General features: G+C 35.5%; 2 protein-coding genes and 2 long non-coding RNA genes across 5 annotated transcripts; 2 read left to right on the forward strand and 2 right to left on the reverse strand.

Annotated features, from left to right (window-relative positions):
- Nucleotides 1-75: 75 nt before the first annotated feature.
- LOC147555999 (uncharacterized) lies at nt 76-3,539 on the reverse strand. Of its 2 annotated transcripts, XM_086664560.1 has the most exons (4): nt 3,396-3,539; nt 656-2,777; nt 435-581; nt 76-348 (listed from the first exon to the last, which is right to left on the reverse strand). In XM_086664560.1, exons 2-4 carry the CDS (start codon nt 824-826, stop codon nt 238-240), a joined length of 429 nt encoding a protein of 142 aa, XP_086520686.1. In that variant the 5' UTR covers nt 827-2,777; nt 3,396-3,539; the 3' UTR covers nt 76-237. The 2 variants fall into 2 exon arrangements, with proteins under 2 accessions (XP_086520686.1, XP_086520685.1); XM_086664559.1 differs by lacking the exon at nt 3,396-3,539 and having other exon boundaries at nt 656-2,837.
- A 5,443-nt stretch (nt 3,540-8,982) lies between these two features.
- On the forward strand, nt 8,983-13,554 carry LOC147556000 (uncharacterized). Its single transcript, XM_086664004.1, has 4 exons — nt 8,983-9,186; nt 9,320-9,395; nt 12,288-12,480; nt 13,284-13,554. Exons 2-4 carry the CDS (start codon nt 9,342-9,344, stop codon nt 13,412-13,414), a joined length of 378 nt encoding a protein of 125 aa, XP_086520130.1. The 5' UTR covers nt 8,983-9,186; nt 9,320-9,341; the 3' UTR covers nt 13,415-13,554.
- A 1,817-nt stretch (nt 13,555-15,371) lies between these two features.
- On the forward strand, nt 15,372-16,193 carry LOC147556001 (uncharacterized). Its single transcript, XR_015235322.1, has 3 exons — nt 15,372-15,766; nt 15,913-15,954; nt 16,057-16,193. It is a non-coding gene; the product is annotated as an uncharacterized LOC147556001 (long non-coding RNA).
- Nucleotides 16,056-19,130, reverse strand: LOC147556002 (uncharacterized). Its single transcript, XR_015235323.1, has 4 exons — nt 19,012-19,130; nt 17,779-17,811; nt 16,189-17,641; nt 16,056-16,117 (listed from the first exon to the last, which is right to left on the reverse strand). It is a non-coding gene; the product is annotated as an uncharacterized LOC147556002 (long non-coding RNA).
- Nucleotides 19,131-20,743: the final 1,613 nt, after the last annotated feature.

Below are 20,743 nucleotides of genomic sequence, written 5' to 3' on the forward strand. Positions count from 1 at the left end.
AGTATGAATGTTATCTAATTGTTAAGTGAAACTACAAAAGTAAGTTGAACCAGATATAAATTGAATCAAGTAATAAATCGAATCAATTACTAATTGAATTAAGTAATAAATCGAATCAAGCATCTCCATCTGAATATTTTTAAACTGAGAAACTGAATTGGACGAACGACTAATACTCTGATGTTTTAAAACTAGAATCTATAGAGAAGTTCAACTTAATACAACTTTAAGCAACCCTTACTCGTCCCTCAACTCAAAATTTGATGTACTAACATCACCAATTGTTCGGATTGGAATATAATAATCGTATTCAGGACGATAAACTCTCATTAATAACTCCATGTTAGACTACACATATAACAACAAACAAAATTATTATGAGATTTAATCATCGTTGTGAACTAAGAAATAAATAGATAACAAATAGACATTACCATTTGATCATTTCGTGTGGAGTTACAATCAAAATTCATAACACTCTCTTGAGTAGGCATTTGGTAAAATGTCTGAACTTGATCACATGCGGGTATGGGATCTGATGTCGGGATGGGATCACATGTAGGCATCGAAGAGCCGGTACACTACAAACATATAGAGTTACAAGTTACCAAATAATGAATATAACATAAGATTCTAGAAATGTAAGTAATTATACCTTCTTCCTAGACTTGTAAGTCTTCTTCTGTAATCTTTTTTCTCGAGGATGCCCTTTTGATTTAGAATACACAGGATCACGGATGTCATCCCGTACATTAGCTTCACAGTCAACAATATAACTCGATCCCCCTAGACCCGGGGCCTTTAACTTTACTTGCAGATGCTTCATAACATTTTTTATTCAACTTATATTCGTTTATCCATTGTCGTAAATGGGAAGTATTTTTTCATCAACCGATGCAATATCGACCATTTCTATTAACTCATCACACAAACTGTCAAAACGTTGTTGCTGAGGTGTAGTATCCCAGATTCCGTAGTTCACATTAATCTTGGCGTGACACCTTCTCACATCCTTTATCCATCTCCTTAAAATGTATTTATCAGGAATAACTTCTACTTCGTTTCTGCATAATACCACAAGTGCATGTCGACAAATATTCCAAACTCAAATAAAGTACATTCGCAGTTTATCTCACATGTATTTGGATGATATGAAACATTAAAAGTGTATTTTCTGTTTTTTTTTTTTCCACGAATGTTCTTCCACTCTACAACGACATATTAAAAAACATCACCAGATTCTCTAACGTGTTCCAAGGAACATGTCGATTTTTCAAACATTTCGTTTTGAAATTCCTTAAATTTATCAAGCGTGTATAAACTTTTCATTTGTTTTTCAATGTTAAAGGAGTCACACATTCAAGCTCAAATGAATATGACAAAACATCCGCTCTAGACTGTTTTTTCAATCTTGTCCTTTAAAGCAACATTGTACTGCTCAACAAAAAGCTTTAATGTGGTTTTATAATTCACATTTCCGTCAAAGAAAGTATTCATACTTTCAGTACGTTGATTACTAGACATTCCTGCCCAGAAGTATCTAAACACATATGCAGGGACCCATCGTTATTTTTCACCATAAAGATCATTCAACCAGTTATTATCTTTTAAACCATATTTCTCTATCATACTTCTCCACGCACTCTCAAACTCTTCCGGACTAAATGTATCGTATATAACATCATGAAGATCAAAGCTTATAGAGTGAATTCAAACGGTTTATGGCTACCAAATTTTGAAGGAATCTTCTTCATTATATGTCAAATACACAATCGATGTCTTGTAGTTGGATAGACATCATCAATAGCACTTTTCATAGCTTTTATCTTGGTCGGTAATAATGTCGATCGAAGCACGACCATCCATACAAGAAAGCCATGTCTTAAACAACCAAATAAAGGATTCTTTGTCTTCATAAGATAATAAACCAGATCGAAGTAGAATAGAATGTCCATGATGGTTAACACCAACAAATGGAGCAAAAGAAAATCCGTATTTATTTGTAAGATAAGTGGTATCGAAGGTCACAACATCTCCAAATTCTTTGTACGCCTCTCTACTCCTTCTGTTTGCCCAAAAGACATTACGTAAACAACCATCCTCATCTAAATCTATATTAAATACAAACTCATTGTTTTGTCTTTGCATATTGAGAAAGTATTGTTGGATTGCTGCACTATCTCCTTCACCAAGACGTAACCTCCTCATTTTTTCTATATAATTCCTTGCATCTTTTTCTAGGAATGTCATATTCTCATGTTCACCTGCTGCAACCACATGTTGACTATAACTTTGATTCACTCTAATTCCTGCTAAGTCCGAGATCTCAAGTTGTCTTTTGATATGTGAGTTTATCGACCTATTACATCTATAATAATGGGCTTTTCCAGGGCTAGGATCGTGATTATGATTAAGATGAACAACAGTAATGGACCATTTTCCATTATCTTCTAACTTGGAAGAAATTTTAACTTTACATCCTTTTTTAATAGTAGGTTGTGGTCGAGCTAGATTTTGTCTTTGAGATTTATTTTTACCACCTCTTCTACATACTATTACTGCATATCTCAAAATTCTTTTGATTCTTTTGGTAGATTTCTTTCACCCCGGGAATCTAACTTTTCTAGCATATTGAATACAACATTCATAAAATTCTTCAACACTAGTGAATTCCATCCCACTTGTTGGCACTTTTACATTTTGATCATCATTTGTCCCACGTAACATCTTTTTCTTGTTCCCCCTCTGACATTATTTCACAAACATCAGTGTCATCACTATACAGATGCAGTTCTGTATACAACACATTTATAAAATATGAAGTCACATTGTAAGAGAAATATAGTAAGAATTTAGTAAATATTCACTAAGACTATTAGTGTTTCAATTTGTATCAATATTTCTCTATATAGTTACTTGTTAAGGCCAATAGATTACAATATGAGATGAAGTACAATCTGACCTCCTGTAGAGGATGAAGGACACGGTGGTGAAGATGAAGAAGTCATAATATAGGAAACAGTTAGACAAAAAAACCTAAAAAGTGAGAAAAACATAATTCGATTTAAAAGATAGAAAATTTAACAATTATAAGCGTACCAGAAAACATAATTAGAGTTTCTTTTGGTGGTTCTTTTTCCTGGTTCCATTCAGTTTTCGATTTTAAACGGAAGAAGCAACTGTAATATTTCTGCTGAGAATCATGAATTAATATCTAACCTAACTATCACCACTACCACCACCACCAAAAGGGAAGATTGATTTGGCTCACAATGAAAGAAAATGACAACAACATATACCCACAAACATTAAGAAAAAAACAAAATCGAAGAAGAAGATTATAATTTACTTATTAAATTCAAATCAACTAGGAAAGAAAAGAGGAAATCTCGAGCGGAACGGTCTTGAAAAAAACCCACTAAACCTTGTCTTCACGATTTGGAGGATGGCAAAATCAGCCGTGAAAATTGGAGAAGAAGTTGAGCTACTCGGCTGCTCAGAAATTAGGGCAAGACGGGTCTCTCAAAACTTTGGGTAGCAAAAGAAAGAAGAATTAATCATGGCCATAAAATCACCTGGACGGCTAAGATTGACAATTAGAAAAGGGATGTGGCTTCAATTACTTCACATTTATAAGGACCTAGACTTAATTTTGTTCTTTTTTTTATAAATAGTCTGTCAAGTAGTCCAATTTGTTGACGCGAGATGCCACGTCAGCAAATTGGATTTTTTTTTTTTTTTATAAGTGAACGGTTCCATTAAAGCAGACAAAAGATACATAGCAGTTCATCAACAAGAAGGCATTGGAGAAAGCCATCCTTGAGACTGTTTAGAGATCCTAGTTTGTTTAGCAAGCTTATCCGCTTTGCTATTAGCATACCTATTAACATATAAACAAGAAAAATTTCCAAAAGAAGATCTAAGTGATCTGATTAAGGAGATCTTGCTCCTGCTAGTCCAGTGAGCTGCTGAAGTATTCCATTGATCGCCTTGATGATGTTTTTTGAGTCGCCTTCTGATGTTTACAAAATTTAGTTCCTTGGCCAAACATATAGCTTGAAAAGCTGTCAAAGCTTCACCTTCATCTACTGATCTGCAACGAATAAGGGATGACTTTCCTGCAACGCAATGAGAATGAGAGTCATGAAAAACTAAACCAACAGCAGCTTCCTCTGTGATGTTAGTGTAGGAGACATCAAAATTGCACTTGATTGAAGTAGGAGGAGGGGGAATCCAATTTTTGTTAGCTGAAATTGAAGAGGTAGGCAATGGTTGAGGATGGATGTGCTTGAGTTGAGATTTAACCAGATAATCCACCATGATGTGATAATATAAATCAATGAGTTGTTAACATCAGACTCCATAGCCATTAGATTTTTTGACTTTATTTCCTCAATATCACCCTCAATAATTGGTAGTTGAGTTTACACCCCTATACTTACGATTTTTATTAAAAGCACTAAGACAATATGTGATGTGACTACCAAGAATAAAATATCGTAATGTGATTTCAACAATCGTAATATCGTATTTTAGTAAGTGATTTATCAAGAATATCATTTTTAGAGACTTTTTTGTCCGTAGATTATTTAATATGTGATTCTAACTCCCTTATGCCAAACATGATTATAGTTCTTCGTCACAAATAATAAGGTCAAGGGTTAACAATTATTGAGGGGGTAAACTCAATTATCGTTGAGGAATTAAAAAAACTATAAATATATAGGAGGCTCATTAGTTCTTCATCAATTTCATTTTTAATAATGGTTGTCTACTTATTTGTCCTCCCATCTATCTGATGGGGTCCATAACTAATAAAGTTGCCCATTACTATTATTGAAAAGACCAATTATCTTACTGGTTTCTATATTAGGAGGTGATGCCAACCAAAGCACAAGAGATTTGCCTCGAGTCATGACAATACCATATCTTTGATTTTGTGAATCATGTGGTAGTTCTAATATTCAACAAAAAAAAAATGTGGTAGTTCTAATATCAAGTGTGTGAAAATGGAACTTGGTGTTTGCCAAGAGAGCGATCTATTTCCATATTTTTCATGTCATTTGCTAGCTAGAGAACAATAGGGGTTTGAAAGAATGAGCTTATCCATAGATCTTTGAAGAGAATAAAGAATACTAAAATCAATTAGGTCAAATCCTCTCTCCAAGTATTGCAAACATAGCCAAGTTGCAATTTCAGGCTCTTTTTTGTTTTGTTTAAGAAATTTAGTGTGGAAAAATATTTTTCTCCCCCGTGGGAAAATAAAGTATAGTTCTTGTCGAAAAGATCAAATTTAAGTGTTTGGTACAATTTCATAATGGATGTGTGTTAAAACTTAAGTGTATGGTGTCTCTCTAAGCCGAGAGGATCATTTGGTCTCTCTCTTAACTGACAAAATTCTCTGATATCTCTCTCTAAACTGAGAGGATTCTCATTTTCTCAATTTTTTTGATCTAAACACGATATCTGAAATAATAATTTTCTAGTATCTCTTCCAACGTAACTGAGTGGATTATCTTCTCTCCCCAATTGAGAGGATTTCCCAGTCTTTGTCCAAGTGAGAAGATTCTCTAGCCTCTCTCCAAGTTAGAGATCTTTTGATCTTTGGCCAACTGAGAGAATTTTCTTATCTCTATCAAACTGAGAGGATTTTCTGGTCTATATCAAACGAGAGGATGAATAATGTTATTCTGTTGATTCCCTTTTATAATCACAAAAAATATATTATAATCATCTAATGGAAATATTATAACCGTTTTCAGCTTGAAATCGGAAACCTATTTTACCAAAGAAAAGAGTATAAAAGAAATCATTTATGAACCAAACTCGGTTTAGGAGCCTTTAAATAAAGAGGCACCCCAACACAACTTCATCGTACGTTTTAACGTCCTATATTCATCTCAATCTTTATTTTTATATTTCTGAACCAGATCATGCATTGTTTTATACGAATAGTGCAGTATGAAGTTTCAAATCGCGCTTTGTTTTTCTAAAGTACAAATTAATTTCATAAAAGATTTTGAAGTATCATAAAAATGTACAAAGATTTACAACGAAGTACGAAGTTTTGAAGGATAAAATGTAGTTTTATAAAACAATATGAAGCCTCGCAACCTTTTTGTAAAGTATCTACATTTGTTCATATTTTATACCAAACTTAGTAAGTACGTCTTGTAATACGGAGCTTCAGAGTCCGTTATGAGCCTATGAAGCTTCACAGTGCGTAATGAAACTTTACAGTGTGGTATGAAGCATTATATAATCTTATGAAGCTATATAGTATTTATGAATTATTCGTCACTTGTTAAGAAGTTTCGCAACAGAACTCGAAATATTTGAATTCGATTTGGATAAAGTTCCATCCGAAAACACCAAAATAATCTAATTATGAAATAAATAAATATATGTAGTAGATTTCTTAATTTAATCGACATAAAAGCTAATAGATTCAAAAATTTAGAGAGAGAATTATCAAATATTTTAGAGAGATAAACTATGGTTGTTTTAAAATTGGGGGTTAGAGATTATCATGTATGAAGTCCATTATATTCAGGATTCTCCCACACACAGACTATATAGAAGGGATATCATGGTTGGATAGACGGGCGGTGGTAAAGATAGGGTTTCTGTTTATCTTCTCAATTCAATCCGACAACAAGTTTCGTCTATAAACAAGTAGACGAATCATTCTAATCACGATTGTGATTCGTGGAGAGGAAAAAATGGATTTTGGTAATGGTTTGTATATGAATACCAATGAAAATTTGGTGTTGTACGTGGTGTGTTCAATGGCGGTGACGACGGCGATTTTTCGGTGACGGCAACGGTTCTCCGGTGAGGACAACTGTGGTTCTTTTGGTTTTTTCCTGTTATTTTGTTGACCTTTAGGGTCCTTTCATCAGTGATCTTTAGGATCCTTTCATTTTCGATCTTTAGGCTCATTTATTGAGTCGGTGTCTAGTCGCATTTCTTTCTCTTCATGAGGCACTTTACATTTAAAGGTATGTAACTCTCATGAAGTTTTCAGAGGAGAGAAATAATTAGGATCATCCATGTAACATTGTGATATTATCACCTATGAATGAAAAATGGTTTCAAAAAAAAAAAAAGACGGGCTTTAGCTACGCCCTTTTTGTTACGAGCTTCTTGTGTCGTAGCTATTAGTCAACATCTTGTATGAATATTTCTTAGTCGTAGCAAATGCCAACCAATAGCTACAGACGTTGTGTACACTTGCTACACATAGGTATGTGTCAAGTGGGGTCATACGCACAAATTTCTCAAAAACTGAAATATGTCTTTTTTGCTACAGTTAAATATGAGTTTAATAGTTATTTGTTAGCATTTCCGAATTGTGAATATTCTATTTGGTTGAAAAATGTGATTACATTCTTGATTTTATCTAAGTACCATTACTTTTCATTGAATACTAATGATATTTTACATCTTTTGTTACATCAAAGGTTAGAGAAGCGAACCCTTATCAGAGATTCTTTTGTTAATATATAGTACGTTGAATTCTTAGATATATAGACAGGTGTTAGCTTGGATTGTTTACTCGATATATTTCGTTCTTATTTTGGTTTACTCAATTCAATAGATTTTTACTTTGATATATGTATGAATATTTTTTAATGAATGAATTGATGTAATTTTGTATCTCTTGGGATACTGAAATTGCTTGGTCTGCGAAGATGTTGGCTGGGGAAAATAAGGTGGATGTCTTTGGTAAGCTGGTTTTTAATGCTTACATTTACTATTTATGGTGTGTAGGAATAAGAGAATTTTCTCAATGAAGAAAGAAAGCTTCAGTGACTTATCAAGAAGAATCAAAGTGGAGGTTAGGATGAAGATGCTAGTCCTGATATGCAAGACTAAGGCTTCGCCTAAACTTAGTAAAATTGCAACTGTTTGGAACCTGCAGCTAGCTGCAACCCCTGTTCAAGTAAGTCACTCTATCATTTCCCGTTCAAGTAATAATCCCTTGTGTATGAAATGGTCCATTGCCTAGCCTGATCATATTGAACACTGATGAAGATGCTAGTCCCGATGTGCAAGACTAAGGCTTCGCCTAAACTTAGTAAAATTTCAACTGTTTGGAACCTGCAGCTAGCTGCAACCCTGTTCAAGTAGTCACTCTATCATTTCCCGTTCAAGTAATAATCCCTTGTGTATGAAATGGTCCATTGCCTTGTCTGATCATATTGAACACTGATGATACCTATAGTTCAGACCAGGTTGGGTATGGGTTTGTCCTTGGGGACTATTATGGTGATTTTATTGTTGCTGACCATGGTGGTGCAAAACTGTTACTGTGCTGCATCATGAACTGCAGGAAATCGAAGCAACTTTAATGCTTGCATGTTCTTATGGGTATGATGGAGTTGTGGTGACTTTAGACTTCAAATTAGCTTGTGATTTCCGCACTAAGCTAGGAGCTGCCCCTCCATAGAGATCTTTATTTATATGGAGAAGAATTAAAACCCAAATTGCAGGATTTCATGAGTGCAGGGTGGAACATATCTTTAGAGAAATACATATCAGGTTGCAAACTTTTTATCTGAAGCTAGTACTACCATTGGTTTGAAGGTGATGTATGCTGGTGAGTTGAGATCGGAATTGCAGAAGGTATTGACTGAGGACAAGGCAGGGTTGGTTAGCAGACGTGTAAAGTGATGATGCCACTGAGTTATGTTTCTCTACGTGTGGGAATGCGCTTGATGGTGGTCATTTACTAATGAGACAATATGTTTTTTTCCTTTAATTGTAAGTTGATATTTTTGTGAGGGTTCAGGGCTCCTTTAAACCTGTTGATTTTTGCAAAAAAAAAATATACTTTGTTGGTGGGGTTTAATTTTTCATGAGATATTGATTTTCCCACCATAACCATTGTACGAAACACTGGAAAATTCCCTTTTCCACAAAAAAATCGTTCTCACTTGATTTTCGAGAAAAGCAAACAGATCCTTGTTCAAAAGCTACAGATGGTGGGTCACGATGGCCCCGTCGGTGTACCAACAGAGTGATAGAATAGATCGAAAAATTCTCTCTCTACTCTCAGTTGTTTCTCTCCTCTCCCTCTTTTTTTTTTCTTTCTCTTTCTCTCTCAAGTCTCTCTTCTTTCTCTCTCTCTCTACTCTCTAGCAAATGCTACGAAATTTTCTTCGATCAATTCGATCTTCTACGGTAAAATTACTTGGATTATGTTCATAAAGTAGCAAAACTCTCAAATCATGCAATTTAATTTTATCTTTCCCTAATATAATTTACGAAATTTGATCTCTTCGCTTAATTTGTTCCCTTTTGATGAAATTTTTAGGTTTCCGAGCTGATTTCGGAAGATGAATAAAGAAAGACAATCTGAGCCTCTTGATTTCTTCATTTGGACCGTTGAGGTATGTAAAAAAGTTAAACTAATGCAATTTGGGTTTCTAGATGCCACTGAAAATTTGATCTCTGACTGTTCTGAGTGTGAAATCAATTTTGTTGCTAAAGAGATCTGTAATGACTGATTCTGAAATCTCTTAGTAAATTGGCCTGAATTGTACTTATTGAATTGATCGCCTTTATTGATATATACTAGAGAGAATATGAAATTTAAAGAAAATTCTTTGTTTTGTGGTCGTCGATGTCTGCATTTATAGGTTATAGTTGCCGAATGCTTTATTTCGTTGTAGTTAGTAACTGATTCCAAAGATTGTTCACTTGGAAACTTGAATGAATTCGTTGTTCATAGGTAGAATCAGTGGTTGTAGCCCTAATTAGCTCAGTTGGAGTTAATTGGTATTTCCCCATACTTGTGGGCATACATGTCTCTTGGAGGCTATACAAGTTTTTTTTTTCCGAAACTACTGTCGCGTGAAGAGGACTGGAGTTGTTTTTTTTTACTTCGGATCATTTACCTAACTGGGTCCCTTTTCCTGGTTTGAGTGGATTCTTACTTGTCCTTTCCATTTGGATCCATGAAAGATGTGGGTACCATTATGACTCTATTATCAATTATGATACGGAGCTACGATATGCTGCATGGATATTTATGTGAAACCGATTTTGATGATTGGCACGTGAGAACGTTTCCTACTTTTGTGGGTTATACTTCTATTCGCGGATATTTCTGAATAGTTTAACCTTAGCAAGATCCATTTGATGTTATATTAGCTCTCCGTCAGGAATTCCCTCATTCTCAGACGTGTCATTCCTATTGGACACACTATCTTGAAACTCCGTCTCCGTGTTTTCCATGGACTTCCGCCAATTCTTTAGTTGTGAATTCACATTGTACTTGGATATTCTTGCAGCGTAAGTGATTTCGCTTTTTCACACGCGTTGAACATCCTTGGAGACAATATAAGACACTTAAATACGGTGTATTACCTAAACTTACCTTTTCCATTTTTGTTACTTTGTGTATACATGAGAGTAATTGGATGGTACGAGTAGTGACACTTTTCCATCTTGTAAGTATATACGTACAACTGGAAATGTATTACTTGAACTATAGAGAATTACCTCATTTTGCCAAGTTAATGTGTTTATGATTGAAGGTCAAGTACTTGCAAATTCCATATTAGTGGTAAGATTGGATTAAATATATTGCAATCTTTTGAGAAGATTTTGTATTCTGTGGGGCATGAGTAGTCGAAACGATTTGTAAGAGAAGGCTAGTAGCTAGAGTAGTTAAATGAGATATATCTCGTTGATAGATTATCGTTTAGCATCAAGGACAGATGCATCTGCATGTCAAATTTCTTCGTAATGCAGTACTGATAAAAAATTGAATGAATTCGTTGTTTATAGGTTGAATAAGTGATTGTAGCCCTAATTAGCTCCGTCGGAGTTAATTGGTATTTCCCTATACTTGTGGGCATACATGTCTCTTGGAGGCTATACAAGTTTTTTTTTCCTTAACTCTGTCGCGTGAAGGAGACCAGAGTTGTTGTTTTTTATTACTTTGGATCATTTACCTAACTGGGTCCCTTTTCCTAATTTGAGTGGATTCTTACTCGTCCTTTCCATTTGGATCCATGAACGATGTGGGGTACCATTTCACTCTATTATCAATTGTGATACGAAGCTACGATATGCTGCGTGGATATTTATGTGAAACCGATTTTGATAATTGGCACTTGAGAACCTTCCTACTTTTTTAGGTTACACTTCTCTTCTCAGATATTTCTGAATAGTTTAATCTTAACTAAATCCATTTGATATTTTATTAACTCTCCGTCACGGTTTTCCTCTTGCATTTCCGGAGTTGTCATCCCTCTTGGACACACTATCTGAAACGTCATCTCCGTGCTTCGTATGGACACCTGTTAATTATTTAGTTCACCTTAGATATTTGTGAATTCACGTCGTACTTGTGCTGCTGTGCATTCTAACCATAAGTGATCTTGCTTTTTCACGCGCTTTGAACATCCTTGGACACAATATAAGACACTTAATTGCGGTGAATGACGTACACTTACCTTTCTCTGTTTTGTTCGCTTTGTGTATACATGAGATTGATTGGAATGAACGAGTGCTGAAACTTTTCCATCTTTTAAGTATATACGTGTAACTGGAAACAATATTACTTGAGCTGTAGAGAGTTACTTCACTTGCCAAGTAATTTGTTTAAGATTGAAGATCAAGTACTTGCAAATATCATCTTACTGGTAAGATCGAATTACATAGTCATTGCAATTTTTCGAGAAGATTATGTCGTCTGCACGGGAAGTCCAAATGATTTGTAACAATAGGTCAGTAGCTAAAGTAGTTAAATGAGATATATCTCGTTGGAGGATTATTGCTTAGCATGAAGGACAGAGATGCTTCTGCAGGTCAAATTACTCCGTAATGAAGTAATGATCAAGAAACTGTTTCCCTTTTGGTGTTATAGCATTTTTCCGGTGTGATAATGGCCAATTAAGCATGGTGTAATGTATCAGCATTTATGCATTGAAGATGAGTGAGAAATAAGATCTTTACCTTGCTTATAACAAAACAAACTGATGAATTCGGATAAAATGATTAGATTGCACATGGTTTGAAAAGATTTTATGAATTCGGAAGATGCAATTATAGTACTTTCCGTTTTTCTTTCGTAATATATCTTCTTTGGGATCCGATGGAAAACTGTCATGCATGAACATATATCCTGCTCTTTTTGTAAAATATCATGTTACATAAATAGTTGTGCAATAATTTTTCGGCTTCATATTACATAACTAAATATGTATGCTTCGCTTCTAAAGTGAAAAAAGATGGAAGAAAACAAAATCTAATGGTGTAGACATGTTTTATAGGATGTTGGGTTGTGGTTGGAAGAGATAAATCTTGGTAGCTACCGCCAAGTGTTTGAAGATAATGGTGTCAATGGTGAATACTTGGAGAGCTTATCTATGTTCACAACAGAACAGATTCTACGGTTTATAAGGCGATGCCACATGAAATGGGGAGACTTTATCACACTATGCAAGGAGCTCCGACGCATTAAAGGTTATCTCTCTCTCTCTCTCTAAACATATATGTGGAAATCCTAGTGTCGTATGCCAACTTCAAAATCACCATGAATGCCCTTTCTGCTAAAATTACTGAATTTACCCTTTTTTCGTACGGGTAAAATGCACGAGTAACATTGTAATTCGTTTCTCTAACAAGCTATATACTTGGCATGTGACAAGTTATAAGCGCCAAGTAGTCAACTCTAATAAATTAAACAGTGATAGTATTACTAGGCAACACAACTCAAGTCAACCAAAATGATTCCTCTTCGTTTACTCAATTTAAGTTGGAGCAGATTGAGTAGCACACTCGAGACTAATCCTAATCTTTTAAAAAAGCTTCCATATGAGTTGGAAAAGAAAGGTCATACAATTTAGATGGACTTCATAGCATTTTTATATGACTCACTTTCAGTTTCTCTAACATTAAATAAGCAATAACTCATCTAGTCTCTCTTCCCGCATTTTATAGTCAAACTTTTTATAACACGAACAACAAGAAAAAACTGCTATGATTTCATAATCATCTGACATTATCAAACTTCCAAATATTGAACAAATGGGCCTGCAGTTGTTTCTCTTTCTTGTATGTACATCACTTTCTTGTTTACATCATACTTTTGACTCTACTGTTAAACTGTCTGTTTTCTAATTAGAAGCATCTTGATTGCTTCATGTTCGCTCCTATTTCTACGTTTTGAGGCAACCGTGGGGACTAGCCTCGGGAGAGATTATAAATATTTGAAGTCTAAAATTGAGTTCTCTTCTATAATGACTAACATCATGTGTAATCCACAGTGGCCTGTCTAAAAGGGGAGCAAGAAGTACGAAGCCCGTGGTGGGCCCCTGCTTGCCTATCTATAGTTTTTGTTAAAGTGGCGAAGCGGAACAGACAGTCTCGTGTTGTTTCCTTAAAGCTGGAACCATGATACAACCTTAGCTTCCTTCTCGATGTATGCCTTTACTTTGTTTATATCATCGCGTTTTTTCTTTTCTTTTACAGGCAAACATAAAACTGATAATGTAATACCATTATATATATATAGTTTATCACAAGTTATTTTGTGTACGTAAATGTCAGCATTGGGGTTCTTATCGTCCACGATTACATCAAGTGACATTGATACAGTAGTTACTACTGTTGATGGTGACATACACGAATTAAACAAAACTCGTAAGAGCAATGAAGTGCTTAGAGGGCCATAGCAGAATACTTGGATAATTCAAGAAAAATATTGCAGCTACCAAGAATAGATTAGTTTTAGCCTCTTGGAATAGGGAGTATATTTACATTTCCAAGATTTAGAATGTAAGAAGAAAGGATAACATTTCTTCCCTTTCCAAGACTTGTTCTGTTGCAGTTATTCTTTTAGAGTGCTACTTGGTAGAGGCATTTACGTAATCGATTGTGGCACCAACGTTCATGGGTGTGGGACAAACGGGTTCTCCGTCGTGTTTTCACGATGACTAATATAACGGAAGTAACTGCATCTTATCAGTAATGGTAAAAACATCACAGTTTATGAAGAACATCTATTTGGTTAGGTGGGTATTATAGTTATCATAACAACTATAATGGCTGAGAACCCAATTCCTAATGAAAAATGTAGAAGCCATGAGAAAGTAAAGTTCCTAAGTGAACTATATCACTAGCAACCTTAAAAAAAACACAAAATATCACACAATCTGCTCTGATGAGGTCTTTAGAGCATCTCCAACCCAGTCGTCTGGGCCACAAATTTAAACGACTAGCGCTTTGGAGAAATCAAAATAGTTTTTGGGGTGTGAAGACTTTGTAAAAACCAGTATATTTCTAATTGTTAGGAGGAAAACAAATTTGTTGACCATTTCTTCTCCATTCCGGCAAGGGTCGTCAGAAGCCGGCCACCACCATCATCACCAAAACCCACCACCACCATCATCACCAAAATCCGGCCACCACCATCATCACCAAAATCCGGCCACCACCATCATCATATGCATCTTTCTCACTCACTCTCTCTCTCTCCCTCCCTCTCTCTCTCTTTATCGCTCCCACTGCCTCTCTCTTACTATATCTCGTTCTCTCTCATTGTATCTCGGTTTCTCCGATCACCAAACTTTAATACTCGGTCTCACTCTCATTCTCCCTAAACTCTCTCCCTATCTCTCTCTCTCAGTTTCAGAATCTGTGGTCAGTTGTCCCACAAAATGTTTCGTGATCGACCGACCCACGAAATCTCGTTCTCTCTCTCATTGTATCTCGGTTTCTCCGATCACCAAACCTAAATACTCGGCAGTGGCGTGGCTGAGAAAAACGGGGCCCGGTGCGAAGTTTTATTTGGGGCCCTTCGATAATATAAGACGAAAAAATTTCTTATACGTATCATAGTTAACCAAAAAAATTTACTTTGGTTACTAAATTCATTTTTGATATATTTTAGATGAATGTGAATGAATATAACAATTGAATATGTTTGATGCTTCAAACTATTTAAGACAATTAAAAAAAATATTTATGACAAAATAACTTGCCAACCATTTATTTTTTTCAAGATAAAAAAACATTAATTTTAATTCTATACAAATTTTCAAGAATCATTTTTGAAAAAAAAAGGACGAACACAATACTTATTAAACTTCCTTTGAATCATTAGTCTAGAAGCATATATTTGTAATCTATATAACAAAACACAATGTTTTGTGCTGACTGGGACAAACTAAAAGACAAATCCGGTCGTTCATTGTGATTTTGATAGCATCCTCACTCTTTGATCGGTTACCTACCTAGAAAAATGAAAATTCGTTCACCCACTCAATGCAAGAAGGTAAATAAATTGATTAATCTGGACCGTTACCCATCTCCATGGTTTGTCGATATAGCCCGTCCAGTTTCTTCCCCAATTCGACCAAAGCTCTTATCTGCTTTCTCCTCTTTCAGTTACCAAATCGATTCTTCAACATATTACTAATGCACGTTATGCAAATTTATCTTCCCTTCATTACCCAAGATTAATGAGATGCTTTATTTCCAATTTATCTTCCTTTCGTTACCCAAATCGACCAAAAGATGCACGTTACAAATTTATTTCTCTCTATAAAAATCATACTCTAATCGTTTAATTGCTCTCAAGTAAGAAGAGATGGTTGGTTCTATTTTTCTTTCTCAGTCCTCTGGTTCTTGATGAAATGATCATTGCCTTATGGATTTCAATCTTAGGCTAATTCAGGTGCTATTTTAATCTTTAATGTTTTTATGAAGATCATCATATTAGTGTGAAAGGATGAAGATTGAAAATTTGGTAAGTTGGGCACATGAAGATTCATTATTTTAAGCTGCATAAGAAGTGTTCGATAAAAATCCTCAATGAATATATATATATATAATATATATCCAATGAATGCATGAATTATTCTTTTCTTATAGTATTTTTTTGTATTGCCCAAGGATATTGGGGTCGATGACCGTCTGAATTCGAAATGGAACCGGGTATGTTTTCTTTTTCTAATCTAGCTCTTTATTTTTATTTTTTTACAGTTTTCTCTAATGGATTGTTAAACTTAAGGGTGACTTCATTTTTTGATTTGACAGCTTGGTGCCCTTCTCATCAACTTTGTCGGGTAACATTTGTTTTGATAGTAAATGACTTATACTTATTTATCCATAATGTTTTCTGTTTGAAGGTTGTTGACTGCCTCATTTGTGGTGATCATATGAGAGAACTATTTATACATTAATATATACATGTATAGGTTGGAGATTTATAATCTGCTGTTTGAAATTTTATAAATGTGCAAGAATCTTCCTAACTACAACTAGCTAAATTTGATAGTCAAATAAGATATATTGATGCCTTATTACCTCATCTAAACAGTACTCTTGCATTCCCGCTTTATATACACGACTACATGAGTATGATCCTATACTATCTAACGCTCCAATTTATTTCATGTATTTGACGATAACATTCTATTGATTGAATGTTTTGTGGTTGTTCATTTTCATATGTTCAAATGGTATCACCACTGGCCATTGCTACCCAAGCAGTGACACAAAAAAATGCAGTAAGTACTTTCTTCATCTCTCTCTTAGGTACAGTAAAAAAAATCACATGAAAGAAAACTAGCAAGTACACGTTTTTGTATTGAAAAGAGTGTTAACAAATTGAATGCTGAAAATAATAATTAACACCGAAACAAAAGCTACAATTGGTTCATCTGTACTTTTGAATTTAAATTTGATAGTAGATTTGATGTTTTTGCTAGATTGATATTTATTTTGTATTTATTTTTAAAACTACTAATTGTTTGTAGCCTCTGATTAGATAACAAGTTCTACAACACTCTCATTACCTGTTGTTTTTTTATATTCCTGTTGGTTTTGTTGTAACAGAGGCAACCCTTATAACATGTTCAAAGCCAAGAATGACAGTTAGAGTTAGAGGTTGTGAAATCGAAGTAGATATACTTCTACTGTTTATGTTCAATGTTATTATGAGGTTTCAGTTTACCAAGAAAAAAAATGAAAACATGAGTTGAAATTGGAAGAAGGAATGTGAGTTAATTGGTTGAAAGAGCTAACACTTTGAGATGATAAGTTTATAGTGCCCAATTCATATTAATACGAGTATTTCGTAACGTTGTTGTTCAAATTATCAGAAAATTTACGCTTAGTATCTCATTCTCTCCGTACTTTATGCAGGTAGCATGTCTTGCATTTCTCCTCATTGCCTTTTATCTCTCTTTGTTTTGTTTTGTTTTGTTTTGAGTACCCCTGATGTAGATGCTATATTTTATTTTTTGTAAGAAACAAGATTTTGACTATGTCCATGACTTGTACAGCAGTTGTATTTGCAACCATAGACTTGGGTACTCTTTTGGTTTCTATTTTTGCAGCATGTAAAGCATTTTGGACTCAGAAATGTAAAAACAGAGTTGGTGTTCTAATAGCAAATGATATCACTAGAGGATTTTGCAGTTTAACAAAGCTTTAGTTTGTAGTGTAATCACAAATTCTCTTGATGTGTTTAAACAGAACTATTTGTGTCCTATCAACACGGGTTACATAGTTGTGTTCCAAGACGTGTATTTAAAAGCAGTTTTAGGTCTTTTATGTTTAATGAAGGTGAATCGAAAGGTCTGTTTAATCTGAACTTTATTTGCAAAAGATGAGATTTCTAATACGTATGTATATGCGGATTATAAGGACTTTAGAGGTAAGCACTTCCGTGATAGATTCTAATATATATTAGAGAGTTAGTGATAGATTATACGTTTGATATGAGGTCGTTAATATATGCGGATTATATGAGACTTCTAATATATATATGGGAAGTTTTATAGGGCCCTCCCATTTTTGTTAAAAGGCCTCCCCATGAATTCATTGACTTGGTAAATAGTCATTGACCTTGTTTGGTTAAAGGGCCCCCCATACAATAGTTTAAAAATACCCACTTTAAGGGTGTATATCACCCACATTAGCAATCTGCACATCTTAACCCTAAATCTCTCCAAAACTCAAATCCCTAAACATTCATCTTCTTCCACTTGGGTGATAACCAAACTTTTAAAAAACTAAACATAAGGTTTGAGGAAGATAAAAGTGGAAGATGGAAAGAGGGAGAGAGAACGAGAGAGAATGAGGGAGAGATGAAGATGAAAATGGCGTTAGTGATAGAGTTGAAAGATTTTATAGAGAGTGAGAGAAGATAAACTGAAGAAGAAGAAGATGAAACAGAGCTACTGGTGCTACTGGTGCAATTTTCGGTGGGCTCAGGCCGAATTATGCAATATTTACGGATCGAGCCCACCGAAAAATGTTACAAAATTCGGCCCGAGCCCACCGAAAAATATTATAAAATTCGGCCCGAGCCCACCGAAAAATGTTACATAATTCGGTCTGAGCCCACCGAAAATTGGTCCATTAGCTATTAGTCATACTGGCCCAATTTTCGGTGGGCTCAGGCCGAATTATACAACATTTACAGCTCGACCCCACCGTATTTGCCACCAGTAGCTTTTCGGTCTGGTGCAACTGGGAAAGCTCACTTGGGGGTTTTATTCCTCTCTTGATTTTCACCTTCTTCCAGACCAAATAAGGTCCGCAAATCTTCTTCCTTGTGTTGCTAACCAGTAGATTCAAGTATTCAAACTATATAGCTTCAAAAAATCGAAAAAAACTAAACCTAGGGTTATGAGGAAGAAGAAAGAGGAAGAGATGAAGATGGAAAGAGGACGAAGAAAGAGAGAGAAACCGGGAGAGAATGAGGGAGAGATGAAGATGAAAATGGCGGTAGTGATAGAGGTAATAGATGAAGAAGAAGAAGATGAAACAAAAGTTATGAGGAAGATGAAAGAGGGGTGGAGCTTTTGATTGGTTAAAGGACTTTTTCTTGGTTTTAATAATTTTGACCTAACGGCGTTAAGTTTACCGTTAGGTCAAACAAGAGAAGGGAGAGTGCCTTTTTGTAGAGGGGTCCTTCTAACCAAAATGGGAGATTTGGGAGGCGCTTTTAAAGGAGGGGCCCTTTTAACAAAATGGGGGGACCCCTATAAAATCTCCCTATATATATTAGAGAGTTAGTGATACATTCATGCATCAATACAAACCCATATGTGATGCAATAAAAAAACCTGCCCGTGCCCTAGGGCACGGGCTATACCTAGTTGATATTTAAAAAAGAAAAAAAATGAAGGTAGTGAGATTTGAACTCTTGACCTCTTGTTTGTAAAACAAGGAGATTACCAAATGAGCTACAACTAAGTTATGATAAAGGTGTAGTCCTTTAAATATTTATACCGAAATATGTTATTCGAGGGGGCCCCAATTTCTACGATTTTTCTTGTCGTGTGAGAGGGGCCCGGTGCCGTCGCACCTATGGCACCCCCTCTTCCACGCCCCTGATACTCGGTCTCACTCTCATTCTCCCTAAACTCTCCCTCTCACAATTTCAGAATTCATGGTCGGTTGGGCCACGAAATGTTTCGTGGCCGACCGACCCCCGAAATCTCGTGGTTAAGAGAGACGAAGTATAAGAGAGAGAGAGTGACAGGAGGAGGAAGAAACAAAAAGAGAAAATCGTGGTGGTGGTTGTGGCTGGAGGTGGTGGCCGAAAATGGTGGTCTGAGTTGAAGATAATGAAGAAGAAGAAGAGGAAGAAGAAATGTTTTGTTTCCCCAGAAAATTTCCAAAATTTCACATATTCCCTTTAAAATTTTCTACCCGGAAACTATTTTGATTTCCCAAAAACTAGTCGTTTGAATCTTGGGCCTCAGCCAATAAGTCCAACCTGTGTCGATTGGGGCAGAGCAGCGGCTCAGCCCCATCCTAACCCATCATCCGACTTAGGGCTGTTCATCGGTTGGATAACCGATTTTTTCGACTTATCCATAGACCGAACCGAAAGTCTCGGTTATTGTAAAGTTTTAACCGAGCCAAACCATCGGTGGATCGGTTCGGTTATCCAACCGAAATCTACATGGCCGGTTTGGTTCGGTTGGATAACCGAACCAAATCTCTCTCTCTTTCATAATTTCCATTAACAAATTCAGGGAGATGGTGGTCTTGATCGAATGGGAGGGAGAGCAAAAAGCTAGGGTTTGTTTGTTTTATATTTATTTTTGTGTTTGTTCTGATGTATAAAAGTTTTGATGTACAAAGTCAGGATTAAATCTCAGCCATCCATCCATCACCCAATCATAAATATTTATATATTTATAATATTAAAAGTTTAAAAGTTTTAAATACCGGTTTGGTTCGGTTGCTTCGGTTATCCGACAACCTCATCCATTAACCGATCCGAAGGCTTCGGTTTTGAGGTTTTACTAGCCGAACCAATCCGAAACACTTTTGGATCGGTTCCCGAACCGCCCAAATCCGTTTGGATCGGTTTGGATTGGTCGGTTCGGATAATAAATGTTCACCCCTAATCCGACTCAACAATTTGGGCCTGCTGAAGGCCCCAACATGACCGCTTGGGACTCCCCAACGATCATGTGGGGGCCAAATCTGACTGTTGGAGCAAATCGAACGGCCAAATTTGAAATAAAATAAAATAATTAGTTTATATTTCTTGTGCTCCTTTAGTACGCCAACACCGAAGCAAGGGTGCCCTTATAAAAAAAAATTATCATTTAGTTTTTCTTTACTCCACTATGAAAAATGTTACTGTGCCCGAAATATCAAACCAAAGTCTGGCCGGAATCTAATGTGGACGATTGGATTTCTCTCAAAATTTCTCTATTCATTGTTTTGGTGAAATCCAATCATCTGTATCCCA

This window comes from Eschscholzia californica, unplaced genomic scaffold, assembly GCF_041429995.1.
Source record: "Eschscholzia californica isolate CP2 unplaced genomic scaffold, dmEscCali1.0.p SCAF_2, whole genome shotgun sequence".
In the NCBI taxonomy this organism is placed as follows: Eukaryota; Viridiplantae; Streptophyta; class Magnoliopsida; order Ranunculales; family Papaveraceae; genus Eschscholzia; species Eschscholzia californica.